Consider the following 25,484-nt stretch of genomic DNA (forward strand, 5'->3'; position numbering starts at 1 on the left):
GAAGCAGCACTACTGTTTTTAACATTGATAATAATAATAAATGTTTCTTGAGCAGCAAATCAGCATATCAAAATGATCTCTGAAGGATTATGTGACACCGAAGACTGGAGTAATGATGCTGAAAATTCAGCTTTGCATCACAGGAATAATTTAATTACATCTTAAAATACATCCACAGAGAAAATAATAATAATAATAATTCACAATATTTTTGATTGTACCAAATTTTGATCAAAGAAATCCAGCCTTGGTGAGCAGAAGAAATAAAACTTTCTTAAGGGGTCATATAATGCCATTTTTATAAGTTAATGATTCTTCAGGGTCTAAATGAAAAGGTTGTAATATACTTTAAATAAAAAGTATTTTAAGAAAACACACATTTTACCTGGTACTCATTTTACCACTCCGTTTAAGTGCATGCGTCTTTAAATGATAATGAGCTTCGATTATCCCGCCCCTCTGTTCTGTGTGGTGTTTTGACAACACACATGGAGTGTTGCCTTGACAACAGTTGAGGGTATATTTTGGAGAAAGAATGGCAGCGGGAGCCTCTGAGGACACACCTGTGCAACCGTATCAATTTGAACCGGAGTCGAAGGCGGAACAAGATGACGGGTGACGGCCCGAAGAAGTTCGACAATTAATTCTAGAACAGGATGTTTCTGAATGGTTGGTTAACGTAATGTCACTTTGATCTATCTTTGTATGTACTGGCAGGGTAGAGTAGTGAGATATGAACGCTATGTGTTTACTGATGTAACTTATACATACAAAGTTTGTAATAACACAATAACCATAACACGTTGTTCATTATAAATATGGGATTATGAATTATATTAAGAATGACATACATGGAAACACGTAATGTATCCTGAGTGTGAACCTTCACCATTCAACGCATTCATCATGAAGCATACACGCAATATGCAAAGTTTAATATAAAGTTAATAAAACTTAAAGGGATAGTTCACTCAAAAATGAAAAATCGGTCAGTTTTAACTCACCCTCATGTTGTTCCAACCCCGAAAGACCTTCGTTCATCTTCGGAACACAAATTAAGTTATTTTTGATTAAATCTGAGAGCTGGATCATTCCTCTATAGGCTCCTAAGGGACTGAAACTTGCCGGCCACGAAAAGTTATTAAAGACATTGTTAAAATAGTCCAAGTGACTACAGTTTCGCAATCTTAAATTTATCAAATGACGAGAATACTTTTTGAGCGCAAAAAAAGACTTTATTTCAACTATTCATTTCCTTCTCTGTGGGGCTCTATTCAGTAAACGTAGTGTGATAGCTCAGAGCTACGTCACACATTGGCTTACTATTGGCCAATGCTGGTCATGTGTGTGATACGTGTGATGTACAATAACAGAAGCTTACACTGTTACACTAGTGAACTCACTCGAGCCCCACAGAGAAGGAAATTATTAGTTGAATATAGTCGTTATTTTGGGGGTTTTGCGCACAAAAAGTATTCTCATCGCTTGATAAACTTAGGAATGAGCCTCTGTAGTCACTTGGACTATTTTAACTGTCTTTAATAAGTTTTCGGGGAACAAGTTTCAATCCCTTAAGAAGCCTATGGAGGAGTGATCCAGCTCTCAGATTTCATCAAAAATATCTTAATTTGTGTTCCGAAGATGAGCGAAGGTCTAACGGGGTTGGAACAACATGAGGGTGAGTAAAAACAGACAGAAATTTTCATTTTTGAGTGAACTATCCCTTTTAACAACCACTTCTTCTGGAGGTGCAGCAGGGACACGAATAGTTGGTACCCAATCTTTTTTTCAGGAGCAGCTTCATTCTTAGGAAAACCAGCTTTATACTGACCCTCGTTTATAAAGCAGTCTGGTGAGAAATGATTCGAGCAAACATGAAAGCATTGACGTTGATCGTGGGGAATATTCCCTTCGAAAACAAAACTCAGCCACTGCGTCTTCAGCGTTTCGGATTTAGGAACATCAAAATAATTTCTGTGTTTGTTATTGCACCCAAGAACAGAACAACACAATCTCTTAGATGCCATTCTTCTCCAGCGTATCAACTATGGCGGACTATGCTGACAGCTCACTCAGGGCGGGTCTGTGTTGAAACGCTGCTGTCAATCAACAATCGTGGGAGGTGTGTCGATATGAGACAGGGAAAACATACAAGTAGATTAAAAAAAAAACTTGATGGATTTTTATCATTATATGATGGTTGCGTACAGTGCCAACACACATTTCAGTACAGTCAACTCGTAAAAGTGCATGTTGCATTATATGACCCATTTAAGGTATTAAATAATTCTTGCTAACCCCAAAATTTTGAATAGCTTTGCTTTGAGTCTGCTTTGCATCAGGTTCCTGATCTCACTGTCAGGGTTTATTTTGTGACAATGATCAAATAGTCAAGAATATCATTAGAGTTTTTAAATAGTAATTTTTTGTCTTGCATGAATTGTTCTTGCCTCTGGGTCTGTGTTTGCAGACATGCGTGTGAATTAGTTGTGACTTTATGCATGAACGTTACATTAGTGCCACATGATCGCTCCTCATTAGACTAGCTGCTTACAGATTTATTTGCATATGAATCTGTATAGTAAAACCACTGTGCATGTGCTGTACACATCTGTATGTTTAAAACTCACCAGCTCCTCGTTGTTTAGAGTCGTTCTGTTCACGAGCCCAAACGCAATGCCTGCCTTTCGAGCAGCCAATGTCTGAAAGGAATTGAGAGCGAGCCAGAGTAAGGGAGGATGATAAACACAATGCTCAGGAACTCAAGTAAAACACTACAAGCTAAAAATCTGTTGTATTAGGCTAAATGTTTCCATGTGGGATAAGACAATTTCTGATTACTCAGACTGGGAAACCACTTTCACCATCCAGCAGATATTCACCGGTTACATAGAATGCAGCTCTCAGAAAGCTTTTCATTTTAGATTGAATAGAAGAACTAGATGAACATGTAGGCTGTATTCTGCTCTAATATGCTTTCATTTCATTTAGGTGTGCTGTGATTTTAAAGGAACACTCCGACTTTTTGGGACTTTAGCCTATTCACCTTACCCCCCAGAGTTAGATAAGTCCATACATACCTTTTTCATCTCCGTGCGTGCTATAAGTCTGTTTGACGCACCCACCGCTAGCCTAGCTTAGCACAAAGACTGGATGTGAATGGTTGCAGCTTTTATACTAATCCAAATGAGTGACAAAATAACGCAAACTTTTTCCTATTTACATGTTGTGGTTTGTATAGTCACAGAGTGTGCAAATATCAAGGCCATATGAGACACAGACATCTTTTGACCGTATAAATACTATATTTTCTGAAGGGGAAGCACTGCTACTTGGGCAGAGTGATAACAATCACCTGAGACGCACCGTGACGAGGAGCAGAGAGTTCGCTTCGCTCAGCGTTGGAATAAAGAGTCAGCAATTACTAACGTTAGATAGAAAAGCAAAGTTTATCATGGGTGTTTGCTTTATTGTATGAGCTGTGACAATAAACAGGGGAGACCAGGTAATACAGTACCATGTTTCATTGATTTCCAACCAAAAACGCACCCAGATTTATAAATATCACATGAATAAATAATTATTATTACAGGAATCAATATATTTTAAATGCAATTTATTAGCTGAACCAAATGTATTCAACAGTAAATACATTTGCCTATATAATATACAGTATTGCATTACTATAGGATAGAATAAGGGGAAAGTAATAGCACAAATTGTTTTTGCACAATGAACTCACAGCCTATCGTACCCTTTTGCACGCTCAAGTTCGTTATTTCCATGGTTATTTCAAATTTAGGCTACTAGGCGCGCCGCGCGCAGGGTGCAAGTTCAACGCGGTGAACGCGTTAGTTTTTTTTCCCAAGCGCGTCCGCACCGCATCAAGATAAAAACATATTCATACCCTAATCATATAATAGTGTCACTAACGTTACATTAGATCTGGCTAAAGGCACTGTTACAGTAGGTCATCTAAAAACATAACGGAACACTTACCTCAGCTGCAGGTGATCCACTTGTCCTGTCTATCGATGGGATGGCCGTATCCTTCAACACATTATGGTCCGTGTGGCAAATTCCATTTTTTCAAAATAGTCGTCCTCATTGAAATGTACCGAGCAAACATAATGTCCCTTGATAATCTTAGGTGTGTTTGGATAAATATCCAGAGTAAGTTAGCCATTTCTTCATCCAGTCAGCGTTTTTAGTTGGAATTCTGTGAAACATGGTATTACCTCCCCTATTTACAGTCGCAGCTATTTACAATAGAGCGAAAACCCATGACTGTAAACTACGCTTTTACTATTTATAAATTGCTGACTCTATTACCCAAACACCGAGCGAACTCTCCGCTCCTCACCACGGCGTGTCTCAGGGGATGCGGTTATTACGCCGTCAAAGTAGCAGTGCTTCGCCTTCAGAGAATAGTTCCCAGGTTTTATACGGTTAAAAGATGTCTGTGTCTCATTTGACTTTGTTATTTGTACATTATGTGACTATACAAACCACAACATGTAAATAGGAAAACGTTTGCGTTATTTTGTCACTCATTTGGATTAGTATGAAAGCTGCAACCATTCACATCCAGTCTTTGTGCTAAGCTAGGCTAGCGGTGGGTGCGTCAAACAGACTTATAGCACGCACGGAGATGAAAAAGGTATGTATGGACTTATCTAACTCTGGGGGGTAAGGTGAATAGGCTAAAGTCCCAAAAAGTCGGAGTGTTCCTTTAAAAATGCTGTCTAGGTGGATTGCGGGCTCACTAGAATTGTAACCTAGCAGGCATTTTCTTTTATGAACACTGAACAGAATTATACATATTCAGAAACATTCTTCATTTTTACATCAAATAAAGAAAAAAAAAAGAAAAAAATTATAAATAAAAATATAAAAATATTACAAATATTTAATAATAAGATTGGGCTTCCAGATGTCTGTTCACACATTGATGTCTGTTGTCTGTCAGACAGACAGACAGACAGACAGACAGACAGACAGACAGATAGACAGACAGACAGTTACTGCACCATAACTTCATATCTAATGAGCTAGAACAAATTAAAGTGAAACTTAAACAGTGAGTAATTTGTATTCTTTCCAAACACACACACACACACACACACACACACACACACAGGGTCTCTTAGGTAGATAATGATACATCTGCTGCCTTCAGCTGACTACTGTAGATAGCAGTTTAAGCAGTTTTAAGCAGACAATCACTGGATTCAAACGTGCATTCATTAAATGTCATTAGAATTCAAGAAACTTACCAAAGCCTAGAGTGTCCAGTCCAGGTGCAGGGAAAAGCACAACAGAACACAAAATTAGACATTTGGTGACGGTGAGCTGTCACATACTGAAGAGCACATCTCTTTACGTCATACCTGCCGTCATGCAGAAAATCAGATCAAGAGTCTGTCTAAAGCGCAGAGAGAAAGCTGCAGAGGTGAGGCTCAATCCTTAAATAACTCACCTCTGACATGCAGCAGAAATTTACAGTTCACTCATGCATTTGCTGTGCAAATGTTTGGTAAAGATACTGAAAGGTGCCCTGACATAGTCCTACAGCCTGTGAGTAGTTTTGCCATAAGACAGCATGTGTTAAAGCCAGCTAAAAAACACGATCCAAAGAGTTCAGGACAGAGAACGAAAGAGAGAGAGAGAAAGAGCCAATGCGGGGGAATGGGACACTACAGAGCCGGTCAAAAGTCATAAAGCCACGATTAGCCATATCGAGATCAGCAGGCTTGGACAGCGGACCATACTGGACTCGTCTTTACCATCTGACCCTGAACCTGAAGGTGGTAAAGACCAAGCGGGCTGCTAACGCCCCCTTAAAGCAGGGGTGCATAGGGAAATAGGATAGATTTGACCTCTACATGAACGTCAAGTGTTGATGTAAGTCTCAACATGCACTTGAATTGCTGAGGGTTGCTGCAGGCAATGGAATTGTAGTCTAAATTTTGGAGGAATTTTTCTCTGAGGTCACGTGACCGACTGTCGTTGCCCTGAAGCAATCACACAGCCAACAAGGGGACAGAAACAGACGACAGAGGCATGATGGGATAGACCAGATCGGACCCGGTACAGCACTGACTTCATCCACGCTGTAAAAGGCTTAGTGGCGCACGTCACTTTTACATGGATTTAAAAAGGCACACAGTTAAATCAGAAGTCAATGAAGTCCTCAGATATATTTTTGGGTAGAGTTGTCAACATTTCGGTTTCGAATGTATCTGCTGTCGATTGACTGAAAACGACCGTTTTGAAGGGAAATCTGACAACTCACGGAAAAATATCACCCATAATCAATATGGGCCCAAGTGGGAATGGACCACAGGACACGGCAAAAAAACAAAATAACAAACTGAACGATGACCCGTACTTACCAAAATAGGGTTGGTTTTTAATTTCATGCAAAATATGGACAGATACAGCATCAACATTTGTCCTTCAGAAGCAGAACATTTGCACAAAACTCAATGTAAGAATCGGTTAAGAAAATTTCCTCTAACAAAAATCAAGAAGAGATGGAGACAAAGACATGTAGACGGACTGCAAGAGCTCAAACGAGAAAACAAAAAGAAATCCTTTGAAATGTTAACAACAAATGCAAAAGTATGAATAGAAACATACGACATACTACATAGATGCTGTGGATCGATCATTCGCCGCCTAGAGTCTCGTAAATTAAATAGAACTTCATTATTAATATAAGAGCACTACACATTTAAAGACAAGACAGATGATTTGAACTCTGCAGATATTGTGGACAACACCAGGTGAGTGACCTACTTTTACTCTGGTGGAGCGTAAAACCCTTAAAATAGCATCAAAACATAAACACGTGTGCGCCTCTATCTTGCATGTGCCCTGCTGACAGTGTTGGATTGTAAATTCCGACTAGTGACCGTGTGCACGGTGGCTCTGATTGGCTAATACAGTCTTCTACAGCTCCATCAGTCAAACATAACCGTGCTGGGCATGATTACTCACCAGGTCTCGGACAATAGGCATGGTCCTCTTGCGACGTAAATCTGGCATGCTGTCAATGCCATAAAGTATACTGCCAACCCTGGGGATGGAGGCAGATTTAGAGTCTATTAATACCATAATCATGCTGTACGCTGTGAAACATTACCCGGATAAAAAGCAGTCGGCTGATTTACAGCACTGGCAAATGACATGGGATGGGCAGAGGGGGCTGGGAGGAACAGGAAGTCCATCATAATTGCTCTTGCCTCACACAGACCCATACTATTCATGCACAGAATACTTGGTCAAATTAGGCCTTACAACCAAAGCACACTCCACTGAGTACTGTATTCCACAATGCAATATGCTAAACTTATTCATATACATCATCTTCTTCACTAATCATTTGATCCGATATCAATTTCCGATATGATACCTGTATGATCAAATAAATCACGCTTTGGTTTTTAATGTCTCCATACTGAGTTTTTATTTGATTGGACTACCAAATATTAAAAAGAACTGTTCACAAAATTGCAATTAAAAATGTCAAATAAATATTTTCAACATCAAATTTGGATGAATGCAATGACAATTTACCATGCAACTGTTTAAAACGTTTTTCGTTGCATTATCCATACCGTTTCACATGGTATTTTTAAAAATCGAGGGTGGTACACACATACTGCAGAGAATACAGTATGCTTGTATTGTATGAACATAGGCGAAATAGATCTGGAGAATAACTCTGCATGTCAATAATTCTAAAATACACACATACACATTCGAGAGTTTAGATTAGGTCAGGATGTTCTCATACTGCACATTTCTATAAACTCAAGTCTTTTTCAATCATGCAGAGCCCAAATAAACACGTTTGTCTTTGTTAGGAAGAAAGTGACATCATCAATGCTTAATGAGAACGGCCTTTACTAAATGCCAACAGTGTAGGGTATATTTATTTATTTTTGACAGCTCATTACCAAAAATGTAATTCATCCCCACTACATTCATTAACCTGAAGACATACCATTGTAAACAATTAACACTAGATCAGGTCCCAAGAAAATCCACAAATAACATTCCATGCACATTCCTGCTCTCCTGCCTGAGGTTTATCAGAGAAAAATAATATCAGCGAGTGTGTGTCAGTGATAAATGGAAGACGAGGAGACCCAACGGCTTGAGGCACCAACACGCACACACAAACATTATTATGCATCTATAAAAGTGTAACTCTAGACAGTGTATAAGGGTGTGCAGATCAGCTGTCTTTATTTCAAGTGTGTTTTGCAGTTGAGTATGTCTGTACTCACCCTCCGCCAGTCAACCCCAGTTTGGCTGGGTCCAGGATATTGACACAACCCTGTCAAACAAGAAAACAGCCTGCTGATGATGACTTACACAGATCAATAAGACACTGTACTTAAGTACAGTAAGACTGTACTTACTGTATAGAATTTACCTGTACAGTAAATATAAAACATGGTCACAAAGAAACAGACAAACAGTGACAAACATGTGTAAATATACAGACAAATACATTACAAAAATATCTGTCTTTCTGTCTATTTATCTATCTCCATCCATCTCTGTCCTGTCTGTCTCTCTACCTGTATACCAGTGGAAATATCAATGGTGTTCTTATCTATATGAATCAAATGTAAATTCATTACAATTATAAATCTCATCAAGTTTTTTTTTTTCTTTTAGCATTTTTGCATTTCATTTTTGCATGTGATCTTGTCTAATCATAGTTTGATGGAGGCATTGCCTCCTCTCATGTGACTTTCCTCATTCATTCTGAAATAGCCCCCACCAAACCCACCTCACGCTTAGTGGGTCAGTTAAAACTCAATAGGCTCAGGGGAGGCGAAAAAGATGTGGCGTCCCACTGCAACTTTGCGTGCTGGTATTGCTGTTGAACAGTGTTACTTAAGAAAAATGAGTGATTTACAATGTCATATTTTGTAATATTTGCATTATTTTATTTTTGTAATATGGATTATATTTTCATCCATTTTTTTTAAAGAGGAACTGCCTCCCTTGCCTACCCAGAGGAAACACCCCTGTTACTACAAATCTACTGCATCTATACTACATCTATCTGTATATCCATCCACCCATAAGTTTATACATCTATCGAGCCATTTACCCATCTATTTATCTGTCTATATGTTTTTCTGTCTATCGGTCTATTTGCCTATGTCTCATTGTATAATACTGCTTATTAACATCACCACCAAACAGAACACTGGAAAAACATGCAGCATATATTATGTGAATTCAGAAATGAACAAACACAAACAGAAATGGGTGAACAATTATATAAGTAAAGAAAACACAAGAAGACCTCCGTGTCCAGAGCAGTGCTGTCTGCAGAAGAGAAGCAGAAAGACAGAGAGGAACGTTAGAAATAACAGCATATATCGACATCTTTATCTATAAATAACTGCACACACTTATAATGACTTGTGCCTAATGGAGCCAAACAAATAGTGCCAGCACAGCTCATTTACGATATCTCAGTCAGAGTAATCTCTGATACACACACACACAACCTTGAGCCAATATATCATGTTTCTCTCTCTATACTACACTGGCCATATAGTGCTGTAAAAGCCTGCGGTGCCTGGCACAGAGAGACCGCTTATGTTTATTTAAATACACTTTCAGACAATCAATATCCAAACACGATTTCTGCCAAATTATGGGCAGATTCAAACCTCAGAGATGAGGTTACACTGATGACCATTATACTGACCCTGATTTCTCATATTACAGTAGATAATCCATAAACTCCTTCCCCTCTTTCCATTCGTCTCATTCTCCCTCAAAGTTCACCTCAGACGCTTTAATGTCACTCAAGTGTTTAAATGTAATGGTGATGATTAGTTCAGCTTTAGTGTGATAGCTTCACAGCTCACTGGACCACGAACAATAAAAGTGAGACTTCAGAGGTCAATAAACGCACAAAGACGCCTAAAGAACAGCCTTGAAGCTGAAATCTAGCTGGTCAATAAAGTGAACACGAGCATGGTCGACGAAGTATTGATCAAATCTTTCCTGTTGGGCTTGTGAAGGGTTACTCATCCTTTTTGTAGCGTAGTGTGAAAACACTAAACCGAGGGCCAATCAGTATATATTTGGGTGTTTAAATGCCCTGTTCATTCCAAAACGATTTTATAGCAACAAAACATCCAACTTTAACTACTAATTGGGTTTATGGGTCTTATGCATTATATCTTCAAAAATTATGTTGATTTAAGAAAATTAAGAATTCTTTGGTCATTCTTACATCATGTCCAAGTAACAAAGTACCCCAACATAAAAATACATTTATTTTATATATAATTAAAAAGTTCAGCATCAACGTATTTTTGAAGTCAACATGTTTTTTACGGCTATCACTAAAAAAAAGTCACATCACACATTTTATCTTGCAGAATATCCTGTTTCACTCTATATGACACTACAGAAATAAGTAGGATTATAAATGAAAAATCACATTTTGACATTAAGAGAACATTAAGTTTGGTAACACTTTACAATAAGGTTTCATTAGTTAAACTTTAGTTAACTATGCTACTTATGTTAAGATGAACTAGGAATGAACAATACTTCTATAGCATTTATTAATCTTAATGTTAATTTTACTAATGCATTATTAAAATCAAAAGTTGTATTTGTAAACATGAGTTGATGCACTGTGAACTAACATGAACAAACTATTAACAGCAATATGTTTAGCATTGATTAATAAATACTGTAACAAATGTATTGCTCATTGTTAGTCCATGTTAGTTAATACATTAACTAATGTGAACAAATAAGACCTTAATGTAAAGTATTACCAAGTTCTAATTCTGATTGATTTTAAATTTGAAATATTCTTTACAGATCACATGATTTTGACCCTAAAAAAAAGATCACACACTGGATGTCCAATGTCTGCAGAATATATATGCACTGAGGCATTTCTCAGATGAATTAGATTTCTTGGTCAGTGACAAATGAAATGAAATGAATATTTTGGCTGGGGTTCTCAAGAGGCTAAAACATATCAGTATATGGGAGAGGTGACAGAAAACCTCTTTCACTCATTTGGATCAATGGTCTGTTTCCACTAAGCTCTGGCTAAAAGCATTACTTTTATGAATAGTTGCTTTCAGAAAACTAATTGCAGGTAGGAAATATTATCTTAAAAACATACAATGCCATTCACCATTTAAATGACCATATTGGGATCATCTTTCCAAGTTAAACAGAAGTCTCATATGCTGAAACGTGTTACATTTCTAACGAAAGTTAATGAAAAACATTTTTCCTTTTTCTTAAGGCACTGATGAATAGTGCACAACAAGACCAAGAACATTTATTGGAAGTAATGTTCATGTTGTCTCGACACAATATGAAAAGTCTTTTGTAATGCACTTTAATTATGCATTCTATAATTTGATGTATTTCTGAGCGAAACAAGCTTAGGTGAAGTGATGGAGCAAGTTGTTACATTTCGATTAAATAATAAAAAATAAAAAAAACTATTACATTTGAATAACATGCGCTGATTAATCATTCACAATAAGACCAGCTACAAGTATGAATAAAGTAAACGTGAGTCAAATTTGATTATTCTTGACTTACATGTCCATCTCTGTGAAGAATATTCCTAATACTGTACATAATCCTTGATTATTGAAATGCAGTTCAAATGTAAAGCATTGAAAATCTGGAGCAGAACTATATTTTTCTGGGTTTGAAGAGCCAATAAAGAAATTACAATCTTAAAATATTAATTCCTAAAAACAGCGAGGAGATGAGACTTTTTCTGCTGCTTCACACTTTTCTTTTTTCTGATACTTCACACATCTGCAAGTGGCAAAAAGTATTTAAATATCCACATGTTTTTTAAGTCAGTTTTCTGTGAGTGATGTGATCTAAATACAAAATAGCAGAACTGGCTTACAAACAGCATCAGCTGACATCGATGGGTCATAGCGGAAGAAATAAAATTGATATAATAAACACGTGAAGTGTGGACTGCAGGCTCACACGGCTAGCCTCCGAAACAAGACTCATGTAAGAGTCCCAACAACACTGACCTGGTTAGCAAGCGCCCTTGGGAGGAGGAATTAGCATGTGAATGCAGTTCAGGATAGAACTAAATGAGATTGGTTTGGCAGAAAGAACAAATCCCAAGAGACCACACTGTAAAAGGCTCCTAAAAACGTGCAGCCTGAAGAAGACTAAACCTAAACAGCGATGATACTCAGAGACACTCCATGACAGTTCCTCATTTTATGCAAATGATTTCTGATAAGCACTCTTTAATTAGTCGAGGAGAAAATGAGAGCTGAGGAATTAAATTGGCTGTGTGAAAACAAGGAGCTAAACACCAGCACCGCTGAGTTGAAGAATATTTCTGTGCAGTTTTCTTCAAAGAGGATAAACCTAGAGAAAGCTAATCATTAACATTCCCATTTTAAGCCCTATCAACAGAAAATCATAAAAAATATTAAAAAAAACTAAATTATATTAAAAGGGTCTGTCTAAATACTTAGTTCCAAGTCAGTTTAATCACTGTTTTATGAATGCCCTGTTTTCATTAAAGCACACACACACGTCACTCACTCACACAGATTAGAGATCGTCCTGCGAACACACAGAAACAGGAGCACAGAAACTTCTTGTCAACACTGCCCTGCCACTTTTATTAAAAAATTAACTTAGCTACATTATATTACTCAGAAAGAAGATTGTAACATTTCTGTTTTTGAAGCAATTGAACTTGCACAGCTTCTTTGCTAGTAGAGAGACGCTGCACAGATGCAAGTCATTCACACGCACATCCCTCTCTCTCTCCGTTCAAATAAATAAATGTTATAATTCAATCAAATAAATCTAATCGCACTACTTTATCTATTATTTAAAGTGGATTGAATGCAAGATGTAATGAGAGGTAGCTGATGAAAATAACCATCATTTGATCCTTCCAGTCAAATATTACACAGCTACTCGCCACATAGGCCAACTAAATAATTATGCACGAAATATTGATCTGTATTGAAATATTTTAGAAGCTGTAGAATGTTCAACTAAACAGACATTTAAGAGATATGGTATACAGTCATTTATATCACTATTACACCGCATTTCGCCACTTAGGCTAAATTATTCTTGGGATAAAATATGTTGATTTCAGATGAAACCATTTTAAAATCGTACCTGTTTGTATCTCATAATCCAACTGTGTACAAAAATAGTCACTAAATGGCAGCAGCTGCGTTTGTGTGAAACAAGAGAGAGCGAGTCCACGATTCTGGGTTGTAGAGCTGGGCGATATGGCCCAAAAAAATGATCACGATTTTTTTTTTTATATATACATCAGTCGATGTCGATAATTATCACAATATATGTCATATCTTTATTTCTTTCAAGTTTAAAGGCAGATTTTTGCTCTGCCTTTCCAGTGAGAGTTGTAAAGACCCCTTTTGCAGCGACGTCACAGTTACGTCACGGCGCTAGCTGGAGGCAGAACAAAGTGAAAACTGGAGGCGGCAAATACAAAACAGCACAGATTCGGCTACATAATAAGGAGCTTAAATAATTGCTACTATTATTAAATGTCATCTTGTTGTGTTGTTTGGTGCAAGAATTGATGAAAAATTAATATGCTGTATCTGGAACTTTTATTTCTAGAAAAAATTTACATCATTAAAATCGCACTGTAATGTCACTCTTTACATTGTCGTGGTCTCGGCGCTGGCTCGGCAGAACTGCGGATCGTACACACAAGTCTTCTACAGGACCATATAGGCATCTAAAGATTTATATGCCCTCAGTTTCTCTTTACGATCGGTTTCTCTATAAGGTAGGTGTAGAAGTCAGGCCACTCAACCGAGGTAACGTACGTTAATCCTGTCAGATCATCCATGCATTGAGTGAGCGTGTAGGCGGCTACAGGTCGGCCAATCTGGTTCCGTCCGTTAAAAATAAATTTTGGAAATAACAATTGTGGTCCTGGACACTGAGTGACTTTACACATTAAGATAATATCGGATTTTCTCCAGTCATTGTTAAAAAACAAGCTAACAATCCTTGCTAACTAGCGTTAGTGAAGCGGCCAGAGGGATCTTTCTGCCTCCACCTAAGCTCCACCCACAAAAAAACGTCACCATGTTTACCAACTGTAAAAGGGTCTATAAACCAGAGTGTTAATTGTGTTTTTAAACTACTCTTTAAATTTATGTTCAAAAACATATTTTTTTTTTTTTATGTAAAGACCACATTTTTATTTGGTAAAAAGTAATATTCTGACTGTTTGAGTTGTATTAAAATTAACCATTGGTCATCCAGTCTCATGCATTTGATCATGATAACCACAGATAAAACCTCACTATCATGGCATAACTTTATGGTTTCTGTGGTATTTGTATGAAAAACAGTAGCCTAACAGATAAATACATTATTAAATACTGTACTTATATTCCATTAGTCATTTCATAATATTATACAATTTAATATGTATATCCCACATTTCATAGTGCAGTTAATATTACTAGGCTAATAATCTTACAGTAAATCCATGATAGGCTAAATGGATTCAGTATCAACTCAGATTCTGACTGTATCGTTGCACGCAGTGTTTCTCCTTTTTTTCAGCGGTGTTCCATCTGCCTTTAAACTGGTTTAAACTTGACATTTGTGTTCTTCCCTGAACTCGCGCGCTTCTCACTGGATCTTGTGAGTGAGACGATCAGAGTAATTGCGTCTGCGTGAGCCAACGCTGCGCTCAGTGCGCTGCCGTTTGGACTTTGAGCCGAGCGGGTAAATGCTCCGTGTGGCGCGCGCAGTTCAAATGAGTTTCGTTCCGCTTTTACCGCATAAACATTATCGAATATTTATCGACCTCTTGATATCGTTTTATCGAGAAAAATTATATCGCGATAATTATCGTTATCGTTTTATCGCCCAGCCCTACTGGGTTGCATAAATAAAGAACTGTACACAAAATATTGATTTGACTGAGGGTTAGGGTTTTAATATTTTATTAGCACACCAAATGCAAAAACTTTACGGACAAAAAACATTCCTAGCAGGCGTATAACACTGGTAACTTTAGTGATCCGGATGAGCCTGCGTTGTCTGCTTTAAAGGGTTAGTTCACCCAAAAATGAAAATTAAGTCAGTAATTAAAGCTGCAAGCAGCGATGGGCGGGCCCTCGCACCTGTAGCACGTCGGGGTCTGAGGCGGCCGCGTTTCATTTTCTGCAGCTCAGCCAGTGCGGCTGTGCATTTGCCACACTGCTTCGTTAAAGGCCACTTCCTGTTGCCAGCAGGTGGCGCTATGACTGTGGGTGAATTTCGGCATGTAGATTTGATCAGGGCGGGACTCTTGTCAAATGTGTTAAATTTCGTGCAGATCTGGGCATTTACAGCCAAGTTACTACAACTTCCTGTTTCATGGCGAATCATCGACGCCACGGACACGCCCATCGACGAAAACGCGCAGATAGCACAACTTTTCATCGTCAATGCCTTTAGAAGGCACAGCAGAAATTTGAAGGCGATCCGACTAAAGCCCTAGGAGGAGTTAGTTAAAGTACGTAATGAGTAAATCATCCAAAAATGGCGGTAAAATTAGAAATGGCTGACTTCCTGTTGAGTTTAGGGCATCGCTCCAAGAGACTTTTCTGTGCGTCTGGACATGGTAGATGTACCACAGAAATTTCGTACATGTCGGTCAAACATGCGACGGGGGCTGCTTCGTTAAATATCACTTCCTCTTGCCACTAGGTGGCGCTATGAATGTGGGTGAATGTCAGCATGTAGATTTGTTCAGGGCGGGACTCTTGTCAAATGTGTAAAATTTCGTGTAGATCTGGGCATTTACAGCCAAGTTACTACGACTTCCTGTTTCATGGCGAATCATCGACGCCACGGACACGCCCATCGACGAAAACGCGCAGATAGCACAACTTTACATCGTCAATGCCTTTAGAAGGTACAGCAGAAATTTGAAGTTGATACGACTAAATCCCTAGGAGGAGTTCGTTAAAGTACGGAGTGTGTAAATCGTCCCAAATCGGTCGCCGAATTCAAAATGGCGGACTTCCTGTCGAGTTTAGGGTATGGGTTCTTGAGGCTTTTTTGTGCGTCTGGTCATGGTAGATGTACCACAGAAATTTCGTACATGTCGGTCAAACAAGCGGCGGAGGCTGCTTCGTTAAAGGTCACTTCCTGTTGCCAGCAGGTGGCGCTATGACTGTGGGTGAATGTCGGCATGTAGATTTGTTCAGGGCGTGACTCTTGTCAAATGTGTAAAATTTCGTGCAGATCTGGGCATTTACAGCCAAGTTAGTACAACTTCCTGTTTCATGGCGAATCTTCGACGCCACGGACACGCCCATCGACGAAAACGCGCAGATAGCACAACTTTACATCGTCAATGCCTTTAGAAGGCACAGCAGAAATTTTAAGTCGATCCGACTAAATCCCTAGGAGGAGTTCGTTAAAGTACGGAGTCTGTAAATCGTCCAAAAATGGCCGCCAAATTCAAAATGGCGGACCTCCTGTCGAGTTTAGGGTATGGGTTCTTGAGGCTTTTTTGTGCGTCTTGATATGATACACGTCCCCACCAAATTTCGTGCATGTAGGTTGAACGTGGACGAGGGGCTAATTTTTTCCAATTTTCTAGGTGGCGCTAGCGTGCCATTTTGCCCCGCCCATCTGCGAAACCCACAAAATACGAAATTTTTCACCAGTCCTGACATGCGTGCCAAATTTGGTGAGTTTTTGAGCATGTTGAGGCCCCGAAAATGGCACTTACTTTGCAGAAAAAAAAAAAAAAAAAAAATAATAATAATAATCCTAACAGTTTCAATAGGGTCCTCGCACTGTTAGTGCTCGGGCCCTAATTACTCACCCCAATGCTGTACCAAACCCGTAAGACATTCGTTCATTTTAGGAACACAAATGAAGATATTTTTGATAAAATTTGAGAGCTGGATCACTACCACATAGGCACCCTAAGGGATTGAAACGTGAAGGCGCAGAAAGTCATCGAAAAAAATGTTTAAATATTCCATGTGACAACAGTGGCTCAACTATAGTTGATCAAATGACGAGAATACTTTTTGTACGAAAAAACAACAACAAAAATAACAACTTTATTCGACTATTCCTTTTCTTCCTTGTAGGCCTGAGACGGGAATTTAATAGATTTCCACGACGCATGCGCAAGAACTGAACTAGGAGTAGAAGAAGATCGCAGTTCTAGCGCATGCATCGTGGAAATCTCTTGAATGATAGAACAAATGAACAAATCAAAATGAACAAATCTTTTTCCGAGTCATTTGGTTCATTCAACGAACGAAACGAACGAATTGACTTGGAAAAAGATTCATTCATTTTGATGAACGAGTTCGAACAGCAGAGTCACGAACGTGCATCACAGAACAGAGCAAGGCAAGCATTTGAGCTTATAAAACTTAAACTTAGTGTTGTTTTTTGTTTTTTTTTAATGAGCGATCGTTTCGCTTGATAAGACCCTTCATCGTCTGGAACCGTTTAAAGCCCTTTGAACAGTTTGCAGTTTGTACTGAAAGTGTCTTTTGGACCTTAAACCGTTTGGTTCACATTGAAGTGCATTATATGGAGAAAAATCCTGGAATGTTTTCATCAAAAACCTTAATTTCTTTTCGACTGGGTCATCTTGGATGACATGGGGTGAGTAAATTATCAGCAAAAGGTTTTTTTTGAAAAGTGAACTACTCCTTTAAATAGACACACCAGTAATAGACATAAGAATGGACAAGGAATTGAACAGGGAATATATATACACAGACGCAGAGCTGCCAACTCTCGCGCATTCACCGAGAGACTCACGCAATTGACACTTTTCACACGCTCTCACGCCCCACATTCATTTTCTCATGCAGACTTGCAGAGGAAAATCGCGAAGCAAAAGAGGACACTGACACCGACAGACAAGACAGAAAGCAGGCTACTGTTTTGATATGAAACAAATTCTCCGCTCCTTTAGATTCTGTAAATATTATTCCAAAATTCAAACAATAAATATCATTTTGGTGCTTTTAAATAGCGCCTGGTGGCATGGCATGTAAACCGATAATCTCTCTTTACTACTAGTTAAATAAACACAATTGAACAATAGGTAGCCTGTATTAAAAGATACAGTACAACTTACCGAAATGTGTGCCTTATACATAATAGGCTATTGATTGTTTTCAACCACGGAAAGAGATCAATAAAACATCTGGAGAACAATGTCACAATGTTACATTTACCATTTAATTACCATAGCACGTGTTAGTTGGCTAGAAACAAAATTGTATTTTATAATATAGCCTCTATTTAGCATTAGTATAAATTAGTATTTTGCTAAATATGTGCACTATTACATATCTATTATATTTTTTTTACTTATATCGTTAGAATATTATTAAATTGTCATTATAATAAGCTGTTTGTAGCCTATGTTTACAGCATTAGGTGAGATTTTCTTTATTGAAAAAAAAAAAATTTACTGTGCCGAATATTTATCAAAATGAATCAATATTGAATCAAGATCAGAATCAAACCACAATAATTGAATTGAAATGAAAAAAATTTGTATCAAAGAAATAATAAAATAAAGGCAATAGCCTACCAGTCATTGCACCATAATATGCTGTCACTATAATGAAATTGTTTAGTTGGGCTACCAAATATTTTGACAATGTGATGCAAGTTTATTTTATTTTTTTCCGCTGCAAGAGCAGCATATCTTGCAAAAAGAAACGAGAGGTGATGAATCTTGTTTAGAAGTCTCAACTGACTTAACCTTATTATTCTTTTCGTATCAATATAAAACACAAGGCTGTTGTTATTCAATCAAAACCGATTACAGTGTATCAGACCAATCCATTGCACTGTAGTCTATTCAAGCACCAAAGTTTCGAAAGCGATTTATTCTGTTTTTGATCAATTTACTATTTTTACTTCAATGGAGATTGTTGTGTTTGTATTTCATTTTATATGTAAAGAAAGTGGAGAAAAAAATCCAGTATTCTGAATATTCTAGTGCACAAACACATTGTTCCTGACTTAAAATATGCATTATATCAATTCTGAAAAGATATGTTTATCCTTTTTTAAACTTTTTTTGTCATTAACCCATTTGCATCATCTTCTGAATAGCATAATTCCATTGGTGAATCTGACTCTAAAATAACACAGAGAGCACTGCACCCTACATGCATGTATTCGATGTAAAACATCAAAATGCAATCATTTCTGGAATCCATGAGTTGAATTGTGTGCCAATGTCAAATCTCATTGTAATGCCTAAAAAATGAGCTCATTTGGTTTGTGATTTGTGGCTTGTGTTTTAAGGGAATCAGAATCCCCTTAAGTACACAGAGCATCTGGCTGTTAGCGTGCAGCATGAATGAGCAGCCTAAATACAGTATCCCAACAGTACTCAGCAGTGCAGTGTTGGGTTTGCCGTGTGCTGTGACTGTGATTTTCACATCTAGGTCAAGAGCGTTTTCAGTGTGAGTAAGACTGGGTGGAAATTCCCTTGATTCCTGACTGACTGTAAAAGAAACTGCTTTTGTGGGGTACATTTTAGAATAGTGTAGAGACAGTCGACACAGTTTCAGCTGTTTATGTTCATATTAGCATGTATTGTGTAAACTGACTATGAAAACAAATGTTTGAGAAACTACCACTGGAAATTAAATAAAATGCTAAAACTGCTAAGAAAACATGCTAGCACTTATTTAAGGAATATTTCACCCTAGATGAAATCATACATATGCACATATTCAAATGTGGTGCATCAAATTACAAGACTTCCAAGAAGAACCTATGCAGTTTGTTGTCAGACATCAACTCTGTCATTGTCATCAACTCTGGCCTGATCTGAAAATTCACATGAACAAATTGTATTGGAGAGAGCTATCAAATTGTAAACATCTATAAAATTGCGGTTTTATGATAAAAAAAAAAGAAGCAATCTGGGTGTGGAATGACAGTAGTGAGATTACAGTAAATAATGAGAAAAACATTATTATATGGATGGACTTATCTTTTAAAAATAAATGCTTAAATAACCACCTTGATGTCGATTTGTTTCTCTAAGATTATTGAAGGCCACAAAAGTAAAGTACACTTTCACCTGAACACTGATATGCTGGACAACCACACACACAAACACAAAATCAATCGACAATTCTAACCACTCAACATCTAAAAATAGTAATCATGATCCTGTCCATCAGAACAACCCTTCAATAGTGCCAGGGTATTCAGGAACCAAGACCTTTTTTTTTAAATTTAAACAACTATAATGTATGAGCAATTTTGTACAGTTAGCAAATAAAATAAAAATAACTGTTTGGATCATACCTCCTGCCAGGATCTGCTGTTCCAGCTCAGCCATCTGCTTCCTGTAAGCTCTCAATGCTGCCTCTTTGAAGGTGGGACGTATCCTTTTTTTGGGTGGTGCTTCCTGCACAGGAACCTCTGTAACGTTCTTGTTCTCGTCCTCATGTTCTACAGCCTTTTCAACCTCATCTGCTCCCTTCGTTTCTGATGTTTCTTGAACTTCCTGCACCTCCTTTTTGCCTTCCTCCTGTTCTTCAATCTCTGCTTCTGGTTCCCCAGTTTCTTCCACATAATCCACCAGACTCACGTCATATTCTGCTGTGTCTTCAGTCATGGGATTGTCGTCATACTCCTCACTAAATTCCTCATCATATTGTTCATCAAGGCTGCAGTCATATTCCAACACAAGGTTACCATCTTGAGAGATGTCATATTCTTGCGAGACATTGTATTCCTCTTCTTGGTACTGTTCCTCAGCCTCGTTGGCATTGGTTCTGTTTTCCAAATTGGCTAGCACTTGTTCCATCACCTCAACATAATGTGTCTCATTGTCCACAGGTTGTTCAGTAGATTGATCTTCATCTTCTGCCTTGTAATAGAAAGGTTCTGTGTAGACATCAGAGTCAATAGTTGTGCTGGAGCTGTTCGCTGTGGACTGGGACATGGTTCTGAACCTTCCCATGAATGAGGTGTTGCTTGGTTCTTCAACTGGGGCACTGGTGCTTTGGGGGCCTTTATTCCATACAAAATCCAAAGCTGACTTTGCTCTTTGCAGGGTGGATCCAAAACCTCCAAAGCCAAAGGATTTTTCACCAAGGTCTATGCTAAGCCTGCTACTCCATGATTTGGGGACGTCCTCCACCTTCTCATTTCTGATCTCACTCTGGCTCCGGTACATGGCTGAAGATTTCTGGCCCTGCTGGAGGTGGTTCACATCTTGCCGCTGCAAAGTTTGTGGAGCTGATTCAGGCTTAGCTTGGATCTTCTTGGTCTTGGGCTTCTTTTCAGGTTGCGGTTCAGCCACAGGTCTAGGTACTGGTTTTGCTATGGGTTCAATCACAACCTCTGGCCCCGGCTCTAATTCTGGTTCAGGTTCTGGCGGTGCCATTTGTTCTGGCTCTGGTTCTGGTTCTGGCTCTGGCTCTGGTTTTGGCTCTGGCTCTGGTTCTAGCTCTGGCTCTGGTTCTGGCTCTGGTTCTGGTTCAAGCTCAAGATCCATCTCAGGTTCTAAATATGTAGGTTCAAAATCTATATATTGGTATTGGCCTGTCTCGGGAGTGCTATCTAGTGTCAGAAAGGTCTCACCTTCAAATTGTAAATCAACCTCAAGGCATTTAGTAATTTTCTCAGGGAAACCAGGGTTAGCTGCAGGGTCAAAGGGACTACTGATCTCAGAGATTATGTTCTGCTCAGTTGAAGCATCCAAACCTGAATCAGTACCTTGTTCAAGGTGATGCCAATCTTTCCATGGTGAGAGGTCACCCTGCAGCGACAGCTGAGAGCCACTGTAATGGCTCCGGTCCCCTGATATACAAACGAGACCATTACTTACACCACTGTCAATTGTCTCAGTGGTTTCAACTTCATTATGCTCCACATAAGGTCGTTCTTGGCTCAGAGTTTGACTGGGAGGAGTAGCGTACCAGGACGATGCCATGTCTTCTTGCTTCCGTTGCCAAAGTTCCTGATCTGAGGAGGAAAGCAAGGAGCAGCCATTGACTCTGCTGAAATACTGACTCTCTGAGAAATCCTCAGAGTAAGACTGGCAAAGTTTAGAGCAGTCAGATTCAGACCGGCTGAGTTTGGGAGTGGAGTAGTCACTTTGAGAAAGCCATCCAGGTGTTATGTCAGAATAGTAGGACTTACTCTGCTTGTCGTGGTCATCATAGCCTGTATTATCCGCATAGTGTACAGAGTAGGCCGAGTCATCGGCCATCCTTCGGTGATCGTGAGACTTTTTCTTATCAGATTTACTTTTGGGGGGTGGTTTGGACACAATTGCATATTTGTTCTTGTTTAATTCATCAAGCTCTTTGTCACTTTCCATGGAGTCCCAGTCATCACTTTCAGCCTTGTCTTTGGCTGAGACCTTGATGTCCATGCTTTCATATGTCTGAGAGGAAGCAATTGGCTTGTCTCTCTTTTCTTTTGAATCATGTACTAGACTATCAGTCGAGATGGATATTCCAGTTCCTTTAAGCTTATAACACTTTTTCAAAACTAAATCCCTATCTTGTGGGCTTGAAAATATAACTACAATTGGTCGAGGTTTAGCATTGTAACATTCTCTTTGTTGCCCTAGTCGATGGGCCAGTTCGATTTTAAATGTCTTGCGTGCTTCGGCAAAGCCCATTTTCTCTTTCAGGATTTGATAAATAAGCTCTTCTGTTTTTTCAAACTTCTCCTCAGGCACATTTAAAAATCTCAAAGCAGCTTTGTTGGTCTGTTGGCTAATCTGTTTGATGTAATCATGGATGTCTCGAGTCTCACGTCTAGACTGCACAAAACCTGTTCGGAGCTGCTCAATTTCACTCTGCACCACCTCCACGCTGCTGGAGATCTCATCAATGGAGCTTTTGAGGGCGTTAACGTGCCCTCGCAGCTCTGAGAGCTCAGACTCAATCTGACTGATTCCCTGAAGTTCTTTGAAAATCATCTCCATCACATCCTGAGTCTGACTGATACATCCCGTCGAGCTGGATCCCGGCTCTAGGGTAGTGGTTTTCTGCTGTCGGCCAGCCCGGTCTAGAGATTTGCTTCTGATGCCAAGAGTCTTTCTCCAGTTGCTGGCCTCTGAGTCTGAGGACACACATTCTTGGCTCTTCTTCCATTTCCTCAGCTTTTTCAGAGCACCCAATCGAAGAGTTTGGAGACTGCTGCGCTCTCCCCGTTCTCCCTCCGAGCTGCCATCAGAGGGCGCTAAACTAATCAAACTCTTCCTGTTCCTTCTTACTGGCATTGTATAAGCTTTTTGTTCATCGAATCTATGGACAAGTTTTGCCTCGTTTAGAGAGTCAGAGTAATCACTATCAATTGACAAGACCTCATGAAATTCATTATTGTTCAGAAAGAGGGAATTTTTTGGCAGACCATTGGCAATTGCTACACGGTAACTGAATGTTGGCGAGAGAGAAGAACAGTCGTTTTTTCCATCATCCTCCTCAAGAGATATATTGCGTGCCGACGAGCATTTGGAGATTTTTTTAACTGTGCTTTTTAGTGTGGTTGAGAATGTTGGGTTCCTTGCTTGCAGGTCAGGGGACGTTTTTGGTTCTTTTTTGTTTTCGCTGCTCTCTTTCTTCTTTGTGGCAGTTGCCAGTTTCTTTGTAAACATTCCTTTGCAAATCTTTACGATGTAAGACGATAGCTTCTTGAAATGGGCAGAAACCATGGAGGGCGATGTTTCCGCAGTTTTGCACTCTGGATGCAGTGAAGCAAAACTGGTCTCAAACCAAGCGGTGCTCAACGGGGAACATGCAGACACTTATGAATTTTGAAAGTCAACCCTGAGGTATAAGAGGGTCTAGACAAAAAGTGACCTCAGATGTGGTTGTGCTGAGCAGAAATGGTTGCACATCCTCAGTGAGAGAAATATTGTTCAATGTTCTTCAGAAGAAGCATCATATCTCTGAAAAAAGAAAAAGAAAAACATCTTTTCAGTTAGTTTGCAATGAAGGTCAATATGTAAAATGCATAACGTTACACTGTATGTACTGCACGGTGAATCACAGAACAATGCATCTAGAGCACCAATTTAATAGGCCATTTCTCATGAGACTGTCAAATCCAATTCAGTTGAGCTAGATATGTCATGTTTTGTGAGTATTGAGGGAACCATCTTATTTACACAAAAACCAGAGCAGACTCTGGGCCACAATAGTATTGTTTTGGAGAGCCAATAATGCCCAAAACATACTAACATGAATGCCTGTGTTGTTATTGTTTTACAAATCTATACATACTGTACCTAACAACAAGCTTCAAAATTAGAAGAATGCAATTTGTTAGCTGTATCATGATCAATGATGTGTCTGTATGGCAATATAACCATTAATCATCAAGACACACCGATGTAAACTGTCTTTTGCCACATGTAGTATACCTTGCCTATAATCCCACCTACAGGCAAGGTACCTACTTAATGAGCACACGATTATTAACCCGAACAATCAACTCAATTGTACAGGACAAAACCCTTTATGCAATGGGAAAGAAGTGGCATCTGTTTGAAAATCAATAATTCAGACTTGAATAGATTTGTCTGAAAACTCATGTTATTCATAAATGGAGCAGGGCTAACTTTTTTTGCTCACCAGCCACTGTGGCTAGTGGTTTTCCAAAGTTACTTAGCCACTCAGCATTTTCACTGGCCACAATTTGGATCTCATAATTTGGCAGCCGGTATATTAGGCTACTGTCACTTTAAGACCTGACGCACGGACCCAATATGTTTTATCAACCTGGGGCCGTATTCACAAAGAATTTTAAGGCTAAAAGTAGCTCCTAACTGGCGAATTTAGGAGCAACTCCTAAAAATAATGGGCGTGTCACTCCTAACTTTAGGACTCCTATTTTTTTTTTCACTAAGAGTAATTCACGAAGCATTTTAGCCCTAAAAGTAGCACCTAAGTCTGGGACAGCTTAAAAGAAGTCGAGAGGACTCCTAACTTAGTAAGACCTATTCACAAAGGATTGTAGCGACACCAGCGCCTCTCGCAGTTGTCCGGGGTCCGCGACCAGTGTTGTGCAAGTTACTTCCAAACTGTAATACATTAGGTATTACTTGTTACTGTTATTTAAAAGTAATGCATTACCTTACAATATTACTGTCCCAGTATTGTAATGCGTTACATTACTCATGTATTACTTTTGAGTTACTTTCACCAAAATAACTAAGTAGAACTTAACTTTTGGGCTGTAACGATATGCAATATGAAACCGAAATCGCGATTCGCCACACGATCAACGAACCTACAGAATCGCGACACACCTCTTCCAACTCCAGCGTTATTCTCCTTACCGTCCAGATCCAATGCTGCCTTATCTTTAAATTAGGCTATTAGTATTATTTGAAGTTAACATTATAAAATACATAGACCTACACCACAAAA

At 38.9% G+C, this 25,484-nt stretch overlaps 1 protein-coding gene across 3 annotated transcripts in view; it reads right to left on the minus strand.

The window, feature by feature from the left end:
• unc13c (unc-13 homolog C (C. elegans)) overlaps nt 1-25,484 on the minus strand; it is a 343,459-nt gene that overhangs the window by 312,244 nt on the left and 5,731 nt on the right. For all 3 annotated transcript variants that reach the window (XM_089135438.1, XM_089135436.1, XM_089135437.1), the window contains 5 exons: nt 20,395-24,001; nt 9,335-9,357; nt 8,298-8,347; nt 7,003-7,081; nt 2,631-2,684 (listed from right to left, as the gene is read on the minus strand). In XM_089135438.1, the coding sequence (XP_088991564.1) occupies nt 2,631-2,684; nt 7,003-7,081; nt 8,298-8,347; nt 9,335-9,357; nt 20,395-23,764 (3,576 nt within the window). In that variant the 5' untranslated portion in view covers nt 23,765-24,001. The remainder of the gene's footprint in view (nt 1-2,630; nt 2,685-7,002; nt 7,082-8,297; nt 8,348-9,334; nt 9,358-20,394; nt 24,002-25,484) is intronic.

This window comes from Pimephales promelas, chromosome 10 (genome assembly GCF_988280905.1).
Source record: "Pimephales promelas chromosome 10, fPimPro1.hap1.1, whole genome shotgun sequence".
Lineage (NCBI taxonomy): Eukaryota > Metazoa > Chordata > Actinopteri > Cypriniformes > Leuciscidae > Pimephales > Pimephales promelas.